Source organism: Astatotilapia calliptera, chromosome 4 (genome assembly GCF_900246225.1).
Source record: "Astatotilapia calliptera chromosome 4, fAstCal1.2, whole genome shotgun sequence".
Lineage (NCBI taxonomy): Eukaryota > Metazoa > Chordata > Actinopteri > Cichliformes > Cichlidae > Astatotilapia > Astatotilapia calliptera.
The window spans coordinates 14,341,816-14,366,911 of NC_039305.1; the positions used below are offsets into that span (position 1 = coordinate 14,341,816).

The 25,096-nt window shown below is 42.7% G+C and overlaps 2 protein-coding genes across 3 annotated transcripts in view; both read left to right on the forward strand.

Moving 5' to 3' along the window:
• Positions 1 to 4,847: 4,847 nt before the first annotated feature.
• Positions 4,848 to 17,624, forward strand: srl (sarcalumenin). Of its 2 annotated transcripts, XM_026164960.1 has the most exons (7): positions 4,848 to 4,930; positions 12,943 to 13,038; positions 13,267 to 13,362; positions 14,099 to 14,134; positions 15,115 to 15,231; positions 15,480 to 15,713; positions 15,809 to 17,624. In XM_026164960.1, the coding sequence occupies exons 1-7, from the start codon at positions 4,873 to 4,875 to the stop codon at positions 16,618 to 16,620; spliced, it is 1,449 nt and encodes a 482-aa protein (XP_026020745.1). In that variant the 5' UTR covers positions 4,848 to 4,872; the 3' UTR covers positions 16,621 to 17,624. The 2 variants fall into 2 exon arrangements, with proteins under 2 accessions (XP_026020745.1, XP_026020746.1); XM_026164961.1 differs by lacking the exon at positions 14,099 to 14,134.
• Positions 17,625 to 21,246: 3,622 nt separating this feature from the next.
• Positions 21,247 to 25,096, forward strand: part of adcy9 (adenylate cyclase 9) — a 37,926-nt gene continuing 34,076 nt past the window's right edge. The window contains exon 1 of the mRNA XM_026164962.1: positions 21,247 to 24,826. Within this exon, the coding sequence (XP_026020747.1) occupies positions 23,014 to 24,826 (1,813 nt within the window). The 5' untranslated portion in view covers positions 21,247 to 23,013. The remainder of the gene's footprint in view (positions 24,827 to 25,096) is intronic.

The window sequence follows — 25,096 nt, forward strand, 5'->3', positions numbered from 1 at the left end:
CATCTACGTTTTACGCTCTGGGTCGAGTGTTAGGAAGCATACGCGGACATATCAGGTGGTCGGAGAAGTGGGGTTGGCTTTGAGGGGGGTCCACTAAATAGGGTCAAGATTACAAAGCACTTACTGTACTATATAGGAGTTTGCTTCTTTCTTGTTTTTTGTTTGTTTGTTTTTTTTATATGAAGGAGCATCTCCTCATTTGAAGCTCTTGAAGTTGAGTAAAAACCGCACAGCTGTGTATCCCCCCTTTCCCTCCATGTCCAGTCCTCCTACATCTTGTCCTGTCACATTCTTTTGCAGTTTTTATGCTGTCTTTGTTTATCTGTTGACAAGTCTGAGGTCTCTTCTCATTTTTCCGCTTGTTCTCCTTCCTCTACCCATTTTTTTTTATTTTTTTTGTTAGACCCATCAATGGATATGGTCATCAAGAAGCTATTTTTTTTTTTTTTTTTTTTTTTTAAAGAGAAACGTTTTGGGGATAAAGAGGCTCGTGCCTTTGTAAAGACAGAATAATAAAGTTTGTACTTTGTTTTGTAAACACTGGGCTTTCTGTGTGTCTTTTCTGTTTCTCTGGTAACAGTTATTCTAACACAAATAGTGACATAACCAGCTGAATTTGATTCATTTCCAGTTCTGTTTGGCTGTTACTCAAGCAGTCGAGTTGATGCACAAGTGTCTGTTCCTGATTGGTGGATGGGCTGTTCAAGCCTCCCTCCCTCCCCTGCTCAGTTGCTCATGGCTAAATTAAGACTGACCACCTTCTCTGTAACAGTTAAAATTTACACCAGGGACGGTAGACTGCATCTCCCGTTGTCATCCTGTCTCTTGCCTCTTGTTCACACGCTCGCACATCTTGTAGAGATACTGCTGGTTTTGGTGTCTGGGGTCAGCTGTTCGTGTCATATCAGGATGTTCTCAGTCATTTAGTTAATAACCAAAATCAGGAACGTCTACAACAAAAGTTGAATGTGGTATTTATTTCAAATATCATTGACACGTTGAGAGCATGGGTACACCCTAGATCAGGGGTGTCAAACATAAGGCCTGGGGGCCAGAATCAGTCCGGCAAAGTCTCCAATTCAGCCCCACCTGCTGTGGAAAATGTGACGGGCATAAATTTTGCTGTTTTCTGTGGTCCCCTGCTCACCCACTGAGCCTAACTGACACCCATATTAAGAAACAGAAGACTTGGATTAGGTGACTCTTTCTCACTTATTGTTTAGATATGAAAGTTGCTGTATAATTTCTCATATTATAAAGTCTGTAAATGTCCTCATACTCTCCTCCTGTGCCTCAGGTCACCAGCTAGACTTCCTCAGACTCCTCTGATGGCATCATCATCCTCCCAGATTGCTTTGACAAGCTGGTTTCGGCCAAGCCAAAAGTAAAACAGGAGGAAGAGGAGGGTTTCCAGCACGAACTTGTGCAGGGATGCCCTCCGAGAGAGAGGCAAGAGTTGACAGAGGTGGTTCACCGGCAAACACTGGGCCTCCACCCATCACTCGAATCAACACCACCATGGACCAGGTGCTGTGTGCCTCACAATCTGTGGATGATGTGACGTTGTTCTCCCTGGGAATCAGGGCTCCTATTTTCTGGACCCCAGCTTCTCCCATCAGCCTCCTTTAATCACCAAAAAGTCCAAAGGGAGAAGCTTTATAAATGAGCTTAGGTTATAAATGCTTTGGTGTGAGAAATTAGTGCAATCTGTTACCAAGCAAATACAGCGTCAGTATCTGCGATACTAAGTACCGGTACTTTTCACTAATACAGACACTTTATGTAAGGGAGAGCGACGTGCTCAATCTGCATACTTTTTAATCACGACTAAAGATGCAATTTTTATGATTGTGAATTAGTTAACACAACAAAACACACCTTCCACAGTTTTTCTAATGGAGTATAAAACTGAAAATTAAAACTGCTTAAGGGCTAAAAATGTTCTGAAAAGCCAGCACACATGTATCATGGTGTTATAAAGCTATCTGGATACTTTGGGGGGTTACGGGGTCAAAGCCCAGTAAAAAGAACAAGAAGCACATATTTAAGATTTCTTGCATACTGTTATTTCAGACATTGAGATGTGGAATGTGCACAAAACTGTCCAAACAGATCACCTTTCAGATGCAGGCAGGGTTTTCTTTACTGCTTTTCAGGTGACACCTGCACGGCAGTTCGAGGGTTTTAGAGACAAGTTGTGTTTTTTGTGGTTTTAGAGCAGTTAGAATGGAAAACATCCGCGCCACCTATCATCATCTTTGCCAACCTGCATTTCTACTCATTCTGATTTAACCGTCAACTGCAAGCTAGAAAATGTCTTCAAACTGTTACTTAAATGACTTATTTAGGGTGAGAAGAAATAAAAGCATAAGGAATGAATAAAGGAGGAGTCGAGAGCATGGGTAGAGGAGGGAGAGGTAAAAATTAAAGAGTTGGACAAAAGATGAAGGAGGAGAAGGCTACACTTGTCCAAGCTTAACTTCTTTTAGGAAAAACTTGAAACGCGCTTTTTCTCTTCAGAGTTCCTGCAGAATTTATCCCATGCTTGAAGGTTTTTCATCTCAGCGATCATATCTGAATTCTGATCAAGTATCTTACACCGTCTTCTACTGCTCTTCATATTTCTCTTTCTGTAATTTCTTTGTCTTCATTCACGTTTTTGTTCATTTCTTCTTCCATGTCTTTTGGTTTCCATCTGTCGTTGCTTCTCCTCCTCCGTTTCAGTGTTTTCTCTTCTGTACTCTGTTTTATACTCCTTGCAAATGCACATTTTTGCTCACCATTTCGTGGATACTACACTACATCACTTTGCATACTTTCTCCAAGTTTTACTTCTTTTCCTCAATTTCAATATTTCAAAATATAAAATACTTGCAGTGCCCCATATTTTGTCTCAAAGTCTTGGAGAATATGCTGCAACCCTAAAGTCAAAGTCCTGTGCTATTGCATATGTGCATAGTGGTTTGAAATTTTTTCAGCCTTTCGCTTGCAAAGCAATCAGGAAAACAAAACAAGAGCACATGCAGTAATTTTACTCACAAGCCCTTGAGTAGCCAGTGGCAAAGCTGGACAATGTGCTAGTGAAGGAAACAATGAAGGAGTGCTGCAGCAGCTGGCAGCAACCAAAAACCCTCTTGAGAGATGTCAAGAGACATCTGCAGACATCTGGGTTCCTCTATGCTCCATCAAAAACTCCAAGGACAGCCCCCTGGTCAATAACTTTAGCCAGCGTACACAAATATCTCTCAGTCCACTCACATTATGAAGCCCGTTAAAAAACACTAGAACCACCAAAGTGGGTCATTTTGGCCCTTTTGCATTTTAAAAATCACATAACTCTGTTAAAATTTTAAAAAATTGTCTTTTCCTAAAAATCGGATCACAGTATTCATCAAATAGTGAATCTTGGGGTGTGTGGGATTGAAAAGCCCATTGTTCATCAGTGCTGTTGGTTTCAGTCATTGTGCAAATGTACTGTTTATAAGTTTGGGGAAACCTGCAGTCAGCTGAGACTGAAGAAGTCACCTGGATGAGTGATGAAATGTTTCCAGATTAACAGAATCAACTTTTTGGGAAACCATAGCCCCCAACTACTCCCCAGCACCAGTGAACTATCTGAGGATTAATGCTGTTTTCCGCTCTAAAATGAACACGCTGTAATGTTTGGACATGCTTCCCGAGTCATTTGGAAAAGGCATGCTTGGGTAAGAAACTTCTGCCATATTTGGGGATTAATTTACAGTGGAGATGTTGATTCCTGAGGAATTGTGAGATTATGTTCGCCACACTACATCTGCCTGAGTGTGATAAAGCAGTAATCCGCCCAGCCTTTAGCTGTGCCAGGGATTCAAGTCTGACTCAGGGGTCCTCATGCTTCCGACATACCCTCTCTGCAGCTCTCTCATCCCCTCACACTCTCTTTTGGTGATTACTTTAACCAATACGGCAGCCAAGTAAGTCTTCCTTACCAGAGTAAGAGTCTGACAGTTCCCTTCAATGCTTCAGTGCAGCACATTTAAGCCTACTAAATCTAGAAATTCATGGAGATGGGTTAGTAAAGCTGTTACAGTCATTATTTTCTTTTGTTTCAAATTTGATAATGCTTTAGTTAAATAAGAGGAAGACAGTCTCTTTAGACACAGCTGTACTATTCATTCAAATTGCAGCAAATACTCCAGCTCTTGGCTGACACAGCTTTGTTATTTGGTTTAGACAAGCAAACTGCAGTTCCTTAATTAGTGAACTTCCTGGGAGAGGTGCTAGTCTCGTAATTATGGTGTTTTGGTCGGATCATAGCAGAGCAGCACCTATATTTTTTCCCTGTTTGCAGCTTTTGTGCTGAGCAATGCTAACTAACTAACAGATAAGAGATTCCTGTTGCTCTATTAATCAAGTACTCACCAAGAAAAGGAATGCATAGGTCCCAGTTTGAGCTACTTCAATGCATTTGGCATTTATCCACTATGAGAATAATTAGAAAAAAGAAGAATTATATTACTTAATATCTGTGAAAATCTTATTCACATAAAAAATGTGGCTATTTCAAGTCTCTGGCATTAATTATGTGATATATATTGTTAGTGAGGAGTTGAGTGAATTTGCTATGGAGGATAGAGCCAACTCTTGTGCACTTATGACGAGGCCTGAGCTGCAGCCTCCCGCTAAAAAAAAGAAGAAAGAGTCAGCTGCTTGCACATGTAGAGTCCCTGTGGCACGATAGACTCCTGTAACACCTCGAGCACACACAGATCTCAGCCCCTCCACCAGCTGGCCATCTCTGTATCCCACCTCTTCTCTCTCTCTGTGCACTTTAACCTTCCTGCCTTGGTATATATAGTCTGTGTGACTATCAGAGTTCTCCTGGCAGCCATCATGAAGGGTGCAGTCTCGATCTGTTTCCTCTCTCTGCTGCTTTTGCAGGCCACAGCAGGTAAGATTCAGAAGCAATTTGGTAAAACTTGCTGTTTTAGGTGAGCTGGTGCACCGTGGGCGTGAGAAATGTTTGTGTACAAGTACCGCTGATGATTGAAATGGTGATGTGGCATAAGTTTAGAAGCAGGGTTAATGAATGGTTAATAAATAGCACCATATTTGACTGCTTTGTCAGCTTGATACTTCAATGGTTCCTCAAAGATTCAGAGGATGGCCAGAAATGGCCTGTCATATTATTGAAAACAGGCTGTCCTGTAGGTTTTTGTGTCTATTGTAGGGTCAGTTTGGCCACAAATGGCACTGGCTTTTAGAGGCAGAGTACAGCACCACCCAAGGATAAGGATAGACAGACAGAAATGTTACCCCAGCCTTTCTTTACCACCAGGCTAAGCTATTTAAATCTGTCCCAGTTTATAGTTAAAAAGCTGGCACGTGTTACAGAGTTGTGGATTTACCTGTCTCTTTCTAATGCTCTTCATTATTAAATCAAATGTTTCATGGCATACTGGAACAGCCGTCACTTTTCATGTATGAACAAATCGCGTTTGGGCGAGTTTCTGACGTTCGGGATTATTCAAAGCCGTTCGGCCTCCACTGTGGACTGACAGCATGTCAGGTGTCCTAATGCACGGCACCAGCTGATGGAAAGTCTTAGTCTAACCAAGGAGACGGGAACGGCCACGTGGGAGCCTGAATGGACGCTGAGCTTTTTCTGCACGCGCTAATTCGGTCTGTTTGCTTCATTCTTCGGTTTCACCTGCTACAGTCTGAAGAATGACAACCATAACACCAAAACAACATACATCCTAACTATATCAAAGGGCACCCATGGAGCTGAATGTCACAGCGAGCTGATCACCCATAACTGCGCCCAGATTACCCATTCTAAAAATGCGGACTGGTCTCTGGGGCTGGACTAGCGCGGGTATTGTTACCCTTGTCTGTCACCCCTGTCCGTCCTTGGGGTGGCGTTCAGCTCCACAGCCGGGACCCAGGCCTCCATATTCCAAGCTGCTGTCAGGTGTCTAAGATTGGATGGGCTCCTGAAACCCAACCCCAAATCCCCCCCCCCCTCCCTACAGCTCCTCCCTCCCTCCTCTAGACCCTCTACCCTCCCCATCCCTCCTGAATCGTCACCCCTCCCAGTTCCATGCTTCCCTTTAGACACACTGCACAGCTGCTGCACTGTCACAATCACAATTTATTCCCAGCAGTTGGCCTTTTAGGGACATGCATTCTCCAGGCTGGAGGGGCCGGGCCGTGGCTTGCAGCTCAAGCTTTCGAAGAGCCCTTTTTTGCAGGCTCGTGCAGATGTCTTACGGTGGCCCCCTGTCTGTGAATATTTTCCACAGGCATACTGTGTATTGATTTTTGCTGCAGAGCTAAAAAGGACTTTATGTTGAAATACCCCCAGGGTATGGCAACACTGAGTCATGAACTCTTTTTGTCTCGGTGTGTAATTAATGGTGTTTTTATTTGGTTCAGTCAACTCTCAGGAATTCCACTGAACTCTACAGGATGGACACGAAGGTGTAACCGCCCTCGAAAGCAATGTGGTGTTAATATGCTATCATTTTATCACAGGCTGCCTAGCATACAGATTTATTAATCCACCAGAAAATCTTATATCCTTTTTAAAAAAAATACACCTGAAGGCTGCATCAGGGCTGACATATTAACACAGAAACTGATCATGTCAAATCTTATGGAAAAAGCCTAAAGCGGCTGATTGCATGGCCAGCATTGATCGCCTTAGCTGATTGATTGGAGTATCCACATTTTGATATAAAGCAAGAACACCAAATGATGCAAGTCATCTTTTAAGCTTAGATATCACTCGGCTGATGTGCAGCAATGTGAACATCTTATAAACCAACAGTAATTTTTTTCTCACCTGACATTAACATGCAGTCATTAAAAAGCTAAAACTTTTCACGAGCTATGTTTTTGGCAGCGTAAACAAGCTGCTGGAAGTTGCAGGTTTCTTGTGTGGATGTGACACTGCTCAGTGTTGGCATGTACTGAGAAACATAGGCTCTGTAGGCAGAGAATGTTTTGTGTGAATGGCTACGATTGACCATTCAAGGACTACAATTGTGTTTGTTACATTATAGCAAACTTTTGGGTAAACTGTGAAGAGGCTTAAAATTTCACTTTACTATCTAAAGTACCTTGAGATTGGTAAAATTGTAGTGAATTAAAACAGCCGCTGGTGCAAATGTAGAAAGATTACTTGTCTAACAGGCAGCGCTCAGAACTTGAGAGTCAGCAAAAAGGACAAAAGTGCTATGTGTAGAATATTTCTGCCCACATTAAATAAGCACTAACAGTTCTTCAGCCGTTTTGGTCCTTCAGACTATTTCTTCACACTGCTGTGTTTATAGTTGGTGGCAATACTATCCATCCTCACTCAGTAAAAATATCTTTGGCCTCCTCACTTTGCAGAGGGGAGACACTGAAAGTTAAAGGAGCACGGTCTCCATGTGATTCTCCTCTAATGGCACGCAGGACATCCCTAGGCTGGACGTAGTGCAAGGGACACGCCAGTCATACTCGGTGACTTTATTACACACGCTTCCTTAAGACGAGCCGCGCAGCCCCAAGGGCACCTGACGTCCTTTCCTGGCTCTAAAACAGGCGAGCAGGGACTGAGGCATCAGATCAACACTTCAGCGTAAAGCGCCTTTGCCCTCGAACCTTTCTTTGAGCCTGTCCCTACCCTTGATGCAACCCCCCCGGTACTGTTTGGTGGCTTGTTCATTATTGCATGACATAGTAAAACTAATGAAAAAAAAAGAAAAGCAATAACAGTGATAATTGCTAAGTGATAAACACTCAATTCCATTACTTGTTATATTTTCAGAAATTTAATTAGCGCATACAAGCAAAGCCACGCATTTGTAGCACATTTAAATTTACATGCATCATGCTTTTCACTTGGCTAGCCTGTGTACTACACAGTCAGTTTGTAGGGTGAGGATATCTCTAAAGTCTCCAAACTGACTAACAGTCAAAACCTTAAAATAGGCAGCAGTCATTTTGCCACCCCTCCTCTGTCCATCTTCTGACCCATTGTAGGGCTATTTTTGACTGTGTGGGAGTACGAGCTGCAAGCAGTGCCACCTGTTGCCATCTGTGGTATCTTCTCACCACACCCTGCACAGCTGTGCTCTCGCACCTCTGACCCTCACCGAAGGAGGAAACCGGCATCCTTATAGGCTGGCAGCAGGCTTATTTTCACATTCATCTGCTTTGGTTTAAGTATGTTTCCTGCCTTTCTGAAATGGGCACTAGTGAGAAAGTAGTTTTGCTTAATTGCATTCATGAATTTTAAATGAGAGCGGAGGCACTTTACAAGCCATTGGTCATGTAAACATTTTTTCTTTCTCTTTAAATTTGACTCGAATCATTGCTTCTCGGTGGATCTTTCTGGTGGAAACATTCTGCCTTCAGATTAGGGCTGCTTGTGCAGGATAAATCCTTTAACTGGGGTTTCCAGGGCTGCTACCCTCATCATGTTCACTTTAATTCAATTTACTTCGACTGTGCTGTAAGCATAATATGATCCCGGGGGTTCCACAGTTATACAGATGGTCATTATATACAGGCACATATCAGCACGCACACAATCTCAACAAAGTGATTCTTTGCCCTCAATAAACATGAAGCTATAATTTTGAGTGAAATACGGACTGATGTATTAAAGGTTTATTTATTCAGATAATCAGTCATGAAGGAAAATATGCTTGATATACATTGAAAGCATAGCAGTTACATTTTATCTGTTCAGATTCCATTAAATTGAATATTTTACACTGTACTTATGGAAGAAAATTACATGGAACATTTACATGTAATCAAATTACTTAAAATCAGCATTTTGGGCATAAATATTTATTGAGTGTTTGGAAAAGACCACAACATATATCAGGATAATCAGAGCATAGATTAAAGATGGATTAAATTTATCTTCTTTAGTCAAAAGAAATTAACCTTGTGGGTTAATGTAATTAAATAGGAAAGCGAAGCATATTTCAGGCTGGTTTCCAATGGCTGGTAGGTCATAAGAGATCTGCCTATAATTGCCGCAGTGGACGGCTTAGATGTTCAGCGGGATGTACCGACGCCACCAGAATGTTTCTCCAAACTGTGGTGCGGTTGTGTGGCAACGAGCTCAGCGAGGACAGGGTTCAGCTCCCCTGCCACCTTCAGGGTTAATTTTGAGCACTGATGCAAGGCCCACTGTCCACGGGCAACATTACCTCTCTGATCTTTGCGGAGCTCTGTCCTAATTAGGGATCGACTGGATTGGAAGGTGTTAACAAGTTCACAGCCGCTAAGGCCCTCTCGAGGAGCTAGCGTTAAAAGACGTGACTTCTCTGAGTGATGAGTCAAGTTACAGAGGCTTTAGCAATCCCTGTAGTACTGCAGTGATGGCGTGTGGAAGAGATGGGATCTGGTCATCGACAGCCACTTTAGTCCTCAAGTGGAATCACCCTCTCTGCCCTCTGGTGGGTTTCATCAGAGGGCACATCCCCTCTATTTTGCAATATGATCACATTCTATTCAAAACTTGTAACCTGCTCAGATAACCGGAGCAATGTGGCTCAGATTCAAATGCAACCAAGCGGTCATGGATCACAAACAGATGACATCACTTAGTGGTGTTCTAAAGGTCACATGAACAAAAGCAGCTTTGCGCAGGCTGTAGTTGTTGTCAGAGCTAAATCCGATTTATTATAAAGTCGCTGTGGAAAAAAAGTTGCAGAAGGTTTGATGTAATTTGTCTTTAACATGTTTAACATGTGTTCGAATAAACACTTCTTCCCTAAATGCTTGCATTTTTCCAAACTGCCAAACCCAATGAAACAGTGCTCCTTTCGCCTCTATGTGTTTAGTGCATATGTGCACTATATATTATTAAACTTGGCAGAATCAAAAATGAAGAAGTGTATTATATACATGCAAAACACAGTGGTTACGCCGAGCAATATTTTCTTTACTTTCCTGAAATGCAAACAAATAAAATAACCAAACTAAACTAAGATAAAAGTAATGAGCATATAAAAGTAAATAAAATAAAACAGTACTCTCTGTACAAAAGGGTAAAGTGTTGTCACAACATAGGAAGTCACATGAGTTCACATTACTGCATCTCTGCTTTCATTGTGTTAATCTACTAGAATAAAGACAGGGCACACTTGCCATTAGGAGTTCACACGCAAGAAATGAATGTAATTTTTTATTGTATGGGCTGATTAAGGAAGGCTTTCTGCCTGATACTATGTAGCCACATACAATATATGGGTTAGCAGTGTTGCTAGTACCCTCCTTTTATTCTGGCTACTAACCTTTTGGTTTCTCTTGTTCTTGCGTCGTGCCGGCAGAAACATTACACAGGCTTATTTTTAGCAGGTTGACTCGGTGAGAATCAGCACTGTGTCACTGCCTCCACGCAGCAAAGGAGAAACCTTTCGGGTTTCAGTTAAAGCCCCAGAGATTTGTAATTTCGGGGGTCTTTTGTGGTCGTTTATTGTTTTTGTATGTGCACATACTGAAATGCTCCAATTGGATTTCTGTGATCAGAAAATGCGGGCTGCATTTTTCATGAATGAGAAACATTTATATTGAACTCAGTTCATTTCAGTGAAAGAGTCGATTTACAAGCCTCGAGGCTCATAAATATAAACATAAGTTTGCTTGAGGCTTGTAAACAAACAGGCCTTCGGATGATTTTACTTGTCATTTGATGCAGCGTTGGATTCATCCAAAGCGACGTGCCATTCTGACGCTTGGCCAGAAACACTAGAAGTCATTCACCACATGGCCGGTGGCTTTACTCGAGGCTGTGGCGCAGGATGCTGCAGCAGCACTGCCCTCTGAGGGGGTGATGTTTATCAGATGTTTAAAAGAACATCTGATATGTGACTTTGCTCTGCAGTTTTGGTTTTGACATTTTAAAAAGGAGGCATTTTTAAATATTATTTCTGAAAGAAAGCTTTCTGTTTGAGAGAACATTGCTGATGAATATGGTCTATGGTGACACCAGAGAGTTGGAGGAACTATAGTTGAGTTTTTCAAAGAATATTTAAGTCACCTTCTGATTTTTACTCACTCCACCCACAACTTACAGCCAATCAACTTTCTCAAAAAGTGTGTCAGTATCTGTGAGAAACGCCACTTATTTCACAATAACAGACGGACTGAGAGGATCTTACATTATTCAACACTGTACATGAAATGATGTGTCTGCAGTTCTAGTCTGGAAGTTTTTTTTACCTTCCCATTTGAGCACCTCTGCTCTACCCCCAGTCACTTTTTCAGGAGCATTACATAAATGCCAGGATACGATTATTTCTTCACAGACACCAGCTGAGATCAGAGGGTTGTGCCGCCAGCGACTGAACCAACTTTTCATTCTTTTTCTGATCCTCTGTGCAAGTGGTGTTAGTTTTATATAACTGCAATAAAATTGTGTATTTTTACTGAGAAAGTCAGGTAAAGTGCAGGCGATTATATGAGCTTATATTCATTTTTCTCTGTGCTGCTTAAAACATTTTGAACTTATCAGCGCCAGTAAACTGAATTTGCTGGCAGAAGGTATGCATGTAATTGGTTTAAGAACAAGATCAATATTCTGTGCTTTCCACAGTCTTATTTACAACTAAATGACTGCAGTTAATAATTCAACAGGTGCTCCTATATCAGAGTCAATCTTCCACACTCTTAAATACCTTTAAAATTCTTTAACAGTTCTGTTAAGGGGGTGTCTGGTAGCTTGGATGCTCAGACCCATAAGCTCCCAGGGCATGGAAGTGTGAACCAGGAAGACTTCCCAATTGCTGCTATATATATCTTGTGGCAGGTTGGCGTGTGGGAGGCGTTGTGGAAGGGGTCTGTACTGAGGCCTGGGCACACAAGGACAGGCCTCACAGCCTGATGAGCCTGTGATTGGTGGATAAATATAGATGAGAAAAGACAGAGGATTGCACACCATTGTCTCATGTATATTATTGTTGGGAACACTCAGTCCGGCTTTGAGTTCTCCTCCTCGTCTGTTACGAAACCGGGGAAGTCCCTCTCTCTGTCAGTCTGCCTTATCTTTGCTGTTGTTATATAGCCCGCGCTGATGCCAAACACATGTCTTTGTTTATTTTCAGCATTTGCTTTCTAAATTAAGACCTGGTTGTACTAAGAGCTGTGATCTAAGTAATCCGACATGTTCAAAAGTGGACATGACTGGTGAGCAAATATTTTCTCTTGGTCATTCTTTCTCTCTTACACACACGCTCATACACGGACATGAAACAAGCTTATAGCTCAGTTAAAATGTGTATATTGACGTGCAGGACCTACATCTGAATGTAAATGCTAACTTAGCAACTATATTCCATTTAAAGGGGGGTTGGTTAGAATGTCAATACCTTAGATTGGCTACTATTTAGTTCACTTAACCAACAGTTGGTGTGTCAGTTGAGAGCTTCTACTACATCAAAAAATATTTGCCCTCAATGAATAGTCATGCAAAAAAATGTAATCTAAAAAGGGAATATTTAGATACTAATAACTACAAATCGAAAGTGTTTAGTTGGTGGATTGTGCGGGGGGAGTTTAGGTGCTTTAATTTCCTAACTTGACTTGTTAAAATCTGAAAATACAGCAAAAATCATTGAATTGCTGATTTTATTTTTTTTTGTTTTCTTCCATATAATGCCTTTATACAAGGCTCACATTAAAACATTTTATTTATTTGCATCCACTACAAAATCAGTCAAGTCTTTCTTTTCACTGATCTTTGGCCAGACAGACCGTCATGTAATAGCAAAGCTTTAATAAACATGGCATGGCACCTGTCAACAAACCCAGTGTCTGCTTCTTTATTAAACTGCCGTTGAACAAATCAGACCTCCCATGTTTATTTTCTTAAAATATCAAGCTGGCCATTTAAGGCATACGCTGAGGTCTTGAAACAAACTGAATTTGCTGTTGATGTTTGTGATGTTTCTGCAGAAGAAGAAGAAGATGTTACCTCCGTCCTTAGAGACAGATCTCACATCGATGAGACGCTGCGGCTTGCAATGGAGGAAAAAGCAGGAGACTATGCAGGTGAGGATTGAAGGTGAAAGAGGCATGTTACAAATCTGACTGCTTTAATTTTCTTAATTTTTTTCCACCTGATTTCCCTTTAACACTTTTGGGGGAGCAAACTAAATATGACAAGTCAATAGGATTTTTATGCTATTTAAAACAAACAGTGTATCCAAAGAAAACACTGTTTACCTTATTTACCTTACTAACATCCTTTTGATCATCTCTGGTCTCCTTTTTCTTCAGCGGCTCTGGAGAGGTTGCGGAAGATCTACCATACGTCCATCAAGCCGATGGAGCAGGCCTACAAGTACAACGAACTGAGGCAGCACGAGATCTCAGGTATCACCGAGCTCACCGGCTGCAGCTTCACTTTGCTTCACTTTCTCCTGTTGGTGTGGAGTTTTCTGTTTGAGTTGCTTTAGTAACTGATTTGTTGACTTGTTTGCAAAAACACAGCATCTTTACACCTCCAACTGATGCATTAACAGCAATATGTTCTCCTTTGGAAATTACCTGTAGCCTCTCTTTATATCAGGTTTAAGGGTGGGATTATAAAAGTAAGAAGGGTAGTGTCTTTTTTTACCCCTTCTGTTAAACATTGCACTGTTCCCTGTTTCTTTACAGTGGACTCAACACTCCAAGCTGTACACTGAACTGCCCAGAAAACCCCACTTTCCTACAATGAAATAAAGTTATCGCCCTCTTGTGGCTTTTCAGGCCTGCATGCAAAAAAAAAAAAAAAAATCAACTTCTATTTTCAATGCATATGTGCGTTTTAAAGATGGGAGTAAATCCCCCCCCCCCCATATCACCTCACTACACGGGCATGTCCTCCATCTGTTTACAGACATGTTTGACACTTCGCAGGTCAAATATGGGATTAGACTCCAGCCTGGATCTCCCACCTGTTTATGTACATTTTTACTTTATCCCTCCATGTTGCTTGTAGAAACATCACTCCCTCACTGAGCTTTCCTCCACCTCCTGTTTCCCTTCACTTCTCTATACTCCACCCTCTCCTGTCTTCCACTCATCCCCATCCCCTCCACTCCCTCTTCCACCCCTCATCTAACAGCCTACCCGGGAAGAACCCTGGGGGACTCAGCCACAGGTGGGTGTGGCCAGAGCTTACCTGTGCATGGCAGTGCCTGCAGTGCTCGGCCCTTTCTTTTCAACCCCTTATTTGTCTTCATACATTTGCCCTGAGTGGGTTGCAAAATTTCAAGCACGTTTCACTTTGGACGACACTCGATATGACTGAGGTGTAGTCAAAAGTGATCCATGGGTGAAAGCTTCATTTTACGGAGAGTGAATAAAAAGAGAAGTAAAAACACTCTTAACATACTTTAAGTGTGATAATGTTTAAATTGCACATTATTTAAACTTTTTTAAAAATGACTTACCATTACTTTGTAAAAACAATATATATATATTTATATAAATGGGGTTGCATGTGCAGCTTTGGTTTTAACAAAGGATACAGAGGTTTGAGGAGGGGACACTGGTGGGAGAGGGTGGTCAGTGTTCAGCTAGGAGTGAACTGGTTTACTTTTTCACTTTATTTTTTAATATTATTATTTTTTATCATTTTAAATTCCAGTAGCACCAGGAGTGATGCTTAATGTCTGCTTTTTTGTTTATTCTTTCTCCTTTCCCTTTTTTAATGCTATTTTTCCATCAGTCAGTTGCATTGTAGTACATTGCACCCAGCCACCCAAACACCATGTCCACTCACAACAGCTACGAGACACACAGCTTGTGCTAGACCCGTTGAGTCTCTTTGTCAGAGTATAAAACTTTATCGTGTGTCATGAGATTATGGCTGCTGCATTTTAATGAATTTCCTTTATGCTATTAAACACCCTAACAGCTTTACAACATGTTTCTGTCCTTCCTTCTTAAGTCTTGTAAAATGTGCCCTGTGCTCTGGATTGGCAGTGCTGTTCAGATGTGCTCTTCAGTGAAAAAAATAAATAAACAGATATGCAGGGAGACCTTTCGGATAGATGGTTGATTAGATGACTGGCTAGATGATGATTTCACCACACTGCTGATAATTTAATCAGTGTTGTTTCTTCTTGCCCTAAACAGATGGAGAGATTACCTCCAAGCCCATGGTGCTATTCCTGGGACCGTGGAGTGTAGGAAAGTCCTCCATGATCAATTACCTCCTGGGCTTGCATGACCACCCCTATCAGCTCTACACAGGTACCATAAAGATGTTATTTTTTATTTTGTAAATTAGCAGTAAATAACGTTAAGTTCTGAAATCCAGCGCTGATGGGGGGAAAAAAGGCAAGGTGAAAAGTGCAGTTGTTGCTAAATCTACATCAGATGGGGAGTTGACTGGAGAACTGGGTGCTTTACATCTTACTGAGGTTCAGTGTGTTTTCCCATCTGCTTCTCCTCCACAATGCTAATCTCTTCCTCTCTTCCTCTGTGATGTCCTTCTGCAGGAGCTGAGCCTACTACCTCTGAATTTACAGTTATTATGCACGGGGAAAAGATCCGCTCTGTTGAGGGTATCGTTATGGCGGCTGACAGCTCGCGCTCCTTCTCTCCCCTGGAGAAGTTTGGTCAAAACTTTCTTGAAAAGCTGATTGGTATTGAGATGCCCCACAAGCTTTTGGAGCGTGTGACGTTCGTAGATACACCGGGAATTATTGAGAACCGGAAACAGCAGGAAAGAGGTAAACTCAAGAAGCTCGCTCTCAGGTTTTGATTTTCAGATACCACAAATCAACTGCGTATAGCTCTTTATGACCTGTGCTTTTCTCCCATTTAGGCTATCCTTTCAATGATGTCTGTCAGTGGTTCATTGACCGTGCTGACCTGATCTTTGTCGTGTTTGACCCCACCAAGCTGGATGTTGGTCTGGAGCTAGAGATGCTCTTCAGGCAGTTGAAGGGTCGTGAGTCACAGATTCGCATCATCCTGAACAAGGCTGACAACCTGGCCACCCAGGACTTAATGAGAGTTTACGGAGCGCTCTTCTGGAGCTTAGCTCCCCTCATCAATGTCACTGAGCCTCCCCGTGTCTATGTCAGTTCCTTCTGGCCATATGACTATGCACCTGACACCAGCCGGGAGCTCTTCAAGCGAGAGGAGATCTCTCTTCTGGAGGATCTCAATCAGGTGATCGAAAACCGCATGGAGAATAAGATTGCCTTCATCCGCCAGCACGGTATCCGTGTACGCATCCACGGCTTGCTGGTAGACCGCTACGTCCAGACCTTTAAGGAGAAGATGAGCTTCTTCAGTGATCCCGAGTTAGTCTTCCAGGAAATTGTAGATGACCCAGACAAGTTTTACATTTTCAAATCCATCCTAGCCAAGACCAACGTCAGCAAATTTGACCTGCCCAACCGCGACGCTTACCGTGACTTCTTTGGCATCAACCCTATCACCAACTTCAAGCCTCTGTCAGCTCAGTGCTCCTACATCGGAGGCTGTCTGCTTGATAAGATTGAGAAGGCAATCACCACTGAGTTGCCTGCCCTTCTGAGCAGCATTAACTCTGGCAAGCAGCCTGGCCTGTCCTCCTGCGAGGCCACCGGCTGTGGTGAAAAGCCAAAGAATCGTTACCGAAAGAACTGAGGAACACAAAATACTCTAAAGGTAGAAAGGAGAAGGTGAAGGTGAAGAGAAAGGGTCTGGTCGATGCCAACCCTGCTTTTTGTCAGAACGCTTGTATCACTAATGGAGACAGAGGCGAGAAGATGCTTTTTTCTTTCCTTTTTTTTTTCTCAGGAGTTTAAGGGGAGGTGCATTTAATGTCCGTAGGATTGAAAGAGATAGCGGGAGGGGTCATCGATAAAGGCAGCTTAAGGATACAAGTGCTGAAGAAATGAGAACATGCCTCTCTCCCTTGCACAACCATTCTGGACTGTCTGGGACTTTGGGATTGGGAAATCAATGATGTGAATAAAAGAGGAAATGGGAAAGATTAAATGAGAAGGAATAAAAAGTTTAAATCCTGAACAAAAAAAGTCAAATACCAGCTCCCTTGTATGTGAATAAAGGAAAAAAGTGGAAACAGAAATGTGTGTTGGACAACTTGTGAGAATTGCATTGCAGCAGGTTAATTCCACACGCTTCAGGAAGCTGTTTTTGAAGTAGCCCCTTGTGTGGGTGCCACACAGAGCTAGACATCCAAACCTTTGCTTTTGAATTAGATTAACACTGCATGTTCGACATCACAAAAGGTGCATGCATTTTCTCTCTGACACAAGCAATAGTCCCTTGTGTTACTGACACCTGCAACACATGTGGCTGTTTTTTTGTTTTGGTTATTTTTCCTCGTAATTTTGTATGCTCGCCAGTCTTGGTTGTTGACAACCTCTGAGAATAGCAGGGGTCAGGGATCAAAGGTCAGAGTCTTCAGTGCAGAGTGGGTGTGTTTACTCTGCTTGTAACTGTTGTTACTCTTTCTTTGTTTTGTTGTTTTTTTTTGTTTGAGTCTATAAATTTGCTTTCAGCAGAATTTAAATGCTGTGTTAGCGTTTATTTTCCCCTCAGTGATAAGCTTCTCAGCCCTTTCTTTTAAGTGATCATAAAAAAATAACATATGAATGAGGCTCTAATATATATATATATATATATATTAGAGAGAGAGATATTTACACACACACACGCACACACCTCTGCTGCAAAATTTTGAAAAGTGCTGCCAAAGTGTGGTCGATCTTTGCAGATTTCCCAGCTTGCAAAAAAAAGAAAATAAAAAAATGTGAGATGGAGGTAAAGGAGGACTCATGAGTTGACCCCTGACCTCTATGGAGAGAAGGAAAGCAGAAGGTAGCTTTTACCGCAAGTTCCTGTGTACTGTGCCTCAATAGATGTCCTAAACACACTTGGACAGTCTGGGCATTGAACAATGGATATTTTGCTTGTTGGCTTCAGCTTTGTGGAGTCTCTGCACACCTTAGCATGTTATTTCTTTTTCTTTGGCTTTATAAGTTGTAAAAGACAAAAGATCAAATGTGTTAGGGTTAGCAGCTTCTGACAGAGCCAGGCTCGTTGCTTCCAGTGTGGGTGCTGAGCTGATTCAGTATATTTTTCCAAATTTTTTACAAGAGTGCTTCATACACAAAGCCCTAAATCGTAAAGAACAGGTAGGTGGTTCTAAGCTAACCCAACAAAAAACTAAAGTTGACTCATGGCCAAGCGCACTTCCTGTTTCCTCCACGTGTCCTGCCTCACTAACACCCCTGCTGCTTTTCCCAACTAAACTCTGAAGCATGATTCAAAAGAATATAGCAAACATAACCTCCAAATAAGCTTAACTTTGATTAACTTTTTAGTTTGAGTGTAAGTGCTGCACAGGGTGTTTAGTATGTTTACACTGCAGATTCAGAACATGGCCACTAGAGAGAGCTGTGTAAAAAGAGGAAAGAAAATGCAGACCACTGGCAAAAGTTTATAGTGGGATTGATCGCTCAGGCTTCGTAACATTAGGTGCTTGCATTTTATTTATTTTTTTGTGTACTTGAGTGTAATTTATCTTCATTTACCTGTGAATTAGATATTGAATGGATGTGCATCCCATTAAAGTAGTTGTTGATTCACTTTTTTTTCCTTTTTAAAAAAAAAATTTAAGTTAATCTTGGCCTAATTTTTGCAAGCTTGACCATCAAGAATAAAGATTTCTGATGGACCAAGCAGTGAAACTTTGTGGTTATTCAAATAAAATGATCAATCTTTGGACTCAAACAAGAAAATTTGCTGAGATTACATCTTGGACTTGCACATTTCCTGTTTCTCCATCTTGTCTCCATACATTTGTCTGTATAACGTCTCGCTCTGTTCCTTTTGTCTCTCTTACACCAACATCTGAACAGGTCTGATCTCCCACTTTTTGAAAGCATGCTTTTTGTGTTCCACAGCTGCAATGCACCAACAGTTTGTCGTGACTGTGGGAGTGAGGGGGGGGGGCATGTATGTGAGTGTGTCTGTGGATGTGTGTGTGTGATGTAAATTGCCTCAAGTTTTGACACATGCACCAAAATCCCCCTTTATACAGTCATATGAACCCACGTGAGCTTCTCTGTGAGTGAACTCCAACTCTTCTGCGAGCGTTGAAATATTCGCAGAAGATTAAAACTGATACAGTGGTTTATGAATAAATCAAGAGAATTCCAGCTCACCACTTTAAAATCACAGTAAATGTTCTTATTCTCCCAATTAAAGACAGAGTTTTGTTTGTTCCCATGCACGAAGGTGGAATGCAAGAAGGTAGCGCGGTTCCCTCTGGGGGTGCTTTCAAAATACAGCGAAGCTCCTTGCTGACTACAGAGGCCAGCTGCTTAATATTTCTGTCAGGCTGCTGAATAAATAAATAATAGAACATTAAACCTGCAGGTTCTTCATTCAGTTTGGCTGCACACTCTGTAGCCTTCATTTCTCATAGTCTGCCTTAAATGAAGTATTCAGAATTAGATATCAGTGCTCCTATTCTGCTGTTTATTTGAAGATACTCTGTATATATCCAGGTGTCTTCTAATTAAGACTTCTTCTACTCTCATATTAGACTAAATGTAGTGTCCTTAAATGATAAAGTGTTTATTCTATTATTTTTAATGGTATAGAGCAGCAGAAAAGAGAGGAGGGTAGGGGGCTTTGTTCACGAACTGAACATATGGAGTTTCGCTGAGTGCCATTAAAAACATACATCCCCACCCCTTCCCTAAAATGCGTGCTCGCTACATTTCACTCTATTGCTTTTTATCAAGTGCGTACACGTTCCTGCACTGTAGCCCTCCCCTCACTCAACCCCTCTTTTCGTCTACTCTGCTCGCAGCGTCAAGTCGATGGTGACCATCAAAACGGAAGAAGAGAGAGGGATTTTCAAAATAGAAGATCGTTAAAAGTAGATTCTTTTAGCGTGTGTAGAGTGAAGCTCCAAATTGGTTGACAAGAGCCTCTAAGGAAACAGTCTCTTATGTATGGAAGCTCGTTTCCGCCAAAAATAAATAATAAATAAATACTAATAATAGGAACAAGAAGAAGAAATAGATACATTAAAACAAGTTTAACATGCTGCTACTGCTACTACTGCACATTCACCCAATGTACACACACATATATATATATATATGTGTGTATATATATATATGGTAAATGGCCTGTATTTATATAGCGCTTTACTAGTCCCTAAGGACCCCAAAGCGCTTTACATATCCAGTCATCCACCCATTCACACACACACATTCACACACTGGTGATGGCAAGCTACATTGTAGCCACAGCCACCCTGGGGCGCACTGACAGAGGCGAGGCTGCCGGACACTGGCGCCACCGGGCCCTCTGACCACCACCAGTAGGCAACGGGTGAAGTGTCTTGCCCAAGGACACAACGACCGAGACTGTCCAAGCCGGGGCTCGAACCAGCAACCTTCCGATTTCAAGGCGAACTCCCAACTCTTGAGCCACGATCGCCCCAATATATATATATATTGTTTTTCCTCTAACCCCCCCCCCCCCCCCCAATTTTTTTGCACATGTCGAGGAGCGTGTCAGGCTACATTTCACTGTGTGTTATACTTGTATAACTATGCATGTGACAAATAAAGAACCTTGAACCTTGAACATAAAACATAAATTTGAAAGATGCCACTTATAGGTAGAAATTTGCGTTTTGCAGTATTATCTTAAGTTTTCAACTTACTAGATCAAACTTATGAGAAAATAACTTAAGAATTTGTTTTATAAACTCTAAATTCTACAATAATAACCTGAGATTTTGACTTATGGATAGCATTTACTTTTCTTTTCTTTCTTTCTTTCTCTTTCTTTCTTTCTTTCTTTCTTTTTTTTGTTGAAGCTAAAAAAAATTTTTTTAATTTTATTTAAACACACAAAATAAATCAAACAAACAACAACAACAACAAAATCCCGAAAGAAAATAAAGGGTCTGAATGACTATGGGTTTACTTAAAAACCACAAATTTGTTTGCTGAAGCTTTCTTTTGTAGTTTCATGCTAACAGAGTATTTTAAGGTGACCCTATAAAAAGGTTGTTGTAGAAAGTATGTGTTATATTGACCATGTAATACATGCTAATACATGGATTATTATGACTCTGTGCCTTTTTTTAAACAACTATAAAAGGCACATTTGGGTTTTTATTTTGAAAGGAGAGAGGGGACGTGATATGGTATTTATTCTGGCGTCACTTTCTTTCTTTCTCCCTCTTACACACACACACACACACACACACACACACACACACACACATACAAACACACACTTCTCTCGGCTGGACGGCTGGAAGCGCACAGAGACAGAAGATGGTGGCGGCTGCTGCTGCCACCGTGTTGCCCGCTGCGCCTGGATTGCGCGCACAGCGTTTTTGCGCACGTGTAGACGCCGGTGCGGCACACAAATTGTGATCAGATAACCCGGTAATAGGACAATTCTATCTCTCACTGTGGACGGCACAAGGGATGGAAAGGCAGGACGGTGCAGCAGCAGCCCTAATCTAGCCTATCATTTGAATCTTGAATCACCTGGAGGTATGACGATATTCTTTGTATCCTGCCCAATTAATCAAAGTGGCCGTATGAAGGCAGCGCTGTGCTTTAGCCTGTGGGACTGTGCTACTGGGGGGAGTGGGGAGGAGGTGGAGACCTTTTAATTAGCCCTACTTTCTCCGGGGCTTTCGTCGTCTGGCGATTACAGGGGGGACCAAGCTGTCGTGGGCAAACTTTACTTCATATACCAGGAAGGACTGGACTTCACGCTGCCTGCTCCAGGGGTCTGTTTGTCTTCGCAGATTTCCGTCTGAGACACCACACAGCCGGGAATGGTCAGGATATTAAGACAATCTGGATATTTTCCTTCTTGGGGCGCACTGACGATGAATTGGCCACAGTTTGGATGTGAATACCAAAGCAGCGCTAACAAAACACTGATTTAAGACTGGCTGGGCTATAGCCTTGAGAGGCGCGCGAATCTGTGGAGTGGTCATTGCCGTCTGAGCTCTTGCAGTAACGCCGAATAGTTCATTCGCATCGCATCTCGCTCCTGCAGAAGTCCGTGCACAAAATATCTGCCGAGTTCGGAGACGCAGTGACTGTGGAGACTCTGGAGTGGAAAGCCAGGCGAGGACGGGGCGCCGTCCATGAGTGTGTTGGCGATTAGGCCCTGCGGCAAGGAGCGTGGGGGTATAAAAATAAAAACTCAAGTGGCATGATCCCTGTATCCGGTGTTAACCTACGCCTTAATTTTAACCGCTGACCTTTTGGATCGACACAGCAAACGACAAAAGCTCGAACCACTGCGTCCGACTGGCCCTGGATGAAGTTTTGCTCAGTCATGTAAACTTCACACGGTTTAGTTCACTTGACATCGACGTGTATGGAAGTACAAGCGTGGGTAACTGAGTGGATAAGCGGAATTGGACACGCACCAGCAATGAAAGCGGGCTGAGCAAACACAGAGTACAAAACAACTTGACAGAATTGAATCTGGGTTTTTTAGACACATTTTGAGAGCACCTTAAAATAACTTATCCTCTCAGTCCTATTTGTGTGTGTATGTGTGTATTTTTCAGCATTTCCCTGTACTCACAGTATTGTGTAATTCTGTCCGTTTGGCCAAATAGTTTCCAATGAATGAAGCAAAGAGCTGGCTGCCTCGGCAGAGGAGGCACTGGGTGAACCTTGCAGTTTCAAGTGCGTCGAGTCAAAACATCGGGAATGTAGAGGAATGCAGGGATTGACGTCAAGAATGGCAGAAATGAACTACTCAGAAACTTTGGATGGTCTGCTGGTGTTTCTGCAGCCAGAGCACAGAGTGTGATTTTTCTCTCAAACTTTTCCCCCAACCCTTCCTTTTTAAAAAAAAAAAATTCTAAAGATTGAACAATCATACTGTGTGGCCACAACTTTTTGCCTTACTTCATTTGTGTTTCCCGAGAAATAACTGTGCCTTCTGCCTAGTTTTTGGGTTTTTTGTAATTTTTTTCTTTTTGATAGATTAGAAGAAAACATGGCATCCCCCCAGCATCAGCAACTGTTGCCTCACAACACAGAAGTGAGCTGTGACTCAAGTGGAGATGGAGGCGTCTCGGTGAGAATTGGCAGTAGTGTCAAACACAAGCATGGGGGCGGGCCGCTGGGTTCAATCGGGGGAGGCTTCATTGGTGGAGCCAAGCACTGCAAGTACAGCATTTCCTCTAGCTGTAGCTCTGGGGAGTCCGGATTGAGGAGGCCGGTGGTCAAGAGTTTTCGTTCTCACAAAAAGATGCCACAGCTTTTTGAGAGATCTGCCGGCCATTTCTGGGACCCAAAGTTTGACTCTTCTATCCTGGAGGAGGCCTGTAGAGAACGGTGTTTCCCTCAGACCCAGAGACGCTTCCGTTTTGTGCTTTTTTACCTCCTAGCAGCTGCTTTACTCTGGGGAGTTTACTTTGCTGCCAACCCTTCCCGCTGTGATAGGGTTGCTTTTCTCGTCCCCACTGCTTCCTTCCTCCTTTTCTGCTTCCTCCTCTTCCTCTTAACGTTTACCAAACTGTACTCTCGCTGCTACAACCAAGCATCTCTGCTCCTCATCCTTGTAACCTTCATACTGACCCTGGCCCCCCAGATTCAGACATCTGGCTTCAAGGACCCTGAGTCTCCAGCACCTACACTTGATGTGGAAGAATTCAGTGGAATAGGGCCCACATACAACATGTCATATGAAAAATTTGTGGGAGATAGCAACTGGTGTCCCTGTCTTTCTCCTGTAGGCACCTTCTCCCTTTGCATTGAGGTTCTTCTGTTGCTATATAGCGTCCTCCACGTTCGTCTCTATGCCTCTGTCCTCCTTGGGTTTCTCTACTCCATCTTTTTTGAGAGTTTGGGATGGCTGCAACTGACTCAGGTAGGCGAGAAGTGGAGCTTAGCCGCCCCATCAGATTGGGATACTCTAAGGTGGTTGGGCCCAGCAAAAGCCTTGCTTCATCTCTGCGCTCACGCCATCGGTATGCACCTGTTCATCATGTCTGAGGTGCGGTCGCGGAGCACCTTCCTTAAGGTCGGACAAGCTATCATGCACGGCAAAGACCTGGAAGTGGAGAAAGCCTTGAAGGAACGAATGATCCACTCTGTTATGCCCAGAATCGTGGCTGATGAGCTCATGAAGCAGGGCGATGACGACATAGGTGATCATTCTGTTAAACGTTACTCCACCAGCGGGGCTGCTGCTGCCATCTCCAGCCCTAAAAACAATAAACGCAAGAAAACCTCCATCCCCCGAGGCCAGATCATCTTCAGGCCCTTCAACATGAAACGGATGGAGCCTGTCAGCATCCTTTTTGCAGATATTGTGGGCTTCACCAAAATGTCTGCCAACAAATCTGCTCATGCCCTCGTTGGACTTCTTAATGACTTGTTCGGACGATTTGATAGACTTTGTGAGCTCACCGGCTGTGAAAAGATCAGCACTCTAGGAGACTGTTACTACTGTGTGGCCGGGTGTCCCGAGCCCCGACCAGATCACGCCTATTGCTGTGTGGAGATGGGCCTGGGCATGATTCAGGCTATTGAACAGTTCTGCCAGGAGAAGCGGGAGATGGTGAACATGAGGGTGGGAGTCCACACTGGCACCGTACTGTGCGGCATCCTGGGCATGAAGCGCTTCAAGTTCGACGTTTGGTCAAACGATGTCAACCTGGCCAACCTGATGGAGCAACTAGGCGTTGCTGGGAAGGTGCACCTATCACACGCCACTGCCAAATTCCTGGATGAACGCTACCAGCATGAGGACGGACAGGTCATGGAGAGAATAGGACAGAGTGTGGTGGCTGACCAGCTCAAAGGTAAGTGAGAAGAAATGATAAAGTAGAGTGAAAAACATTTGTTGCTTTTCGATCTGCTTTATTGTAGATTGGCTGTCGGTTCATCGGCATTAAAGTCGATGTGTTCTAATACTTTTACCCTACCCACAGAGGAAATGTGTGCTCACGCCAGCATATTACTATTTCACCCTCCAGGTGAATCAAAGCACTTGTGAGGAAGCATTTGCATTGGTCAAGGTCAGAACGGAGTTTAAGCATCATGTATTATACCTGATGGGCTGGCAGGGCTTT

Coding starts and splice junctions, on each gene's coding strand:
- srl (XM_026164960.1), top strand. CDS start 4,873: ATGAAGGGTGCAGTCTCGATCTGTTTCCTCTCTCTGCTGCTTTTGCAG. Junction 4,931..12,942: donor GCTTTTGCAGGCCACAGCAG/GTAAGATTCAGA, acceptor ATGTTTCTGCAG/AAGAAGAAGAAGATGTTACC. Junction 15,232..15,479: donor CCCCTATCAGCTCTACACAG/GTACCATAAAGA, acceptor GTCCTTCTGCAG/GAGCTGAGCCTACTACCTCT.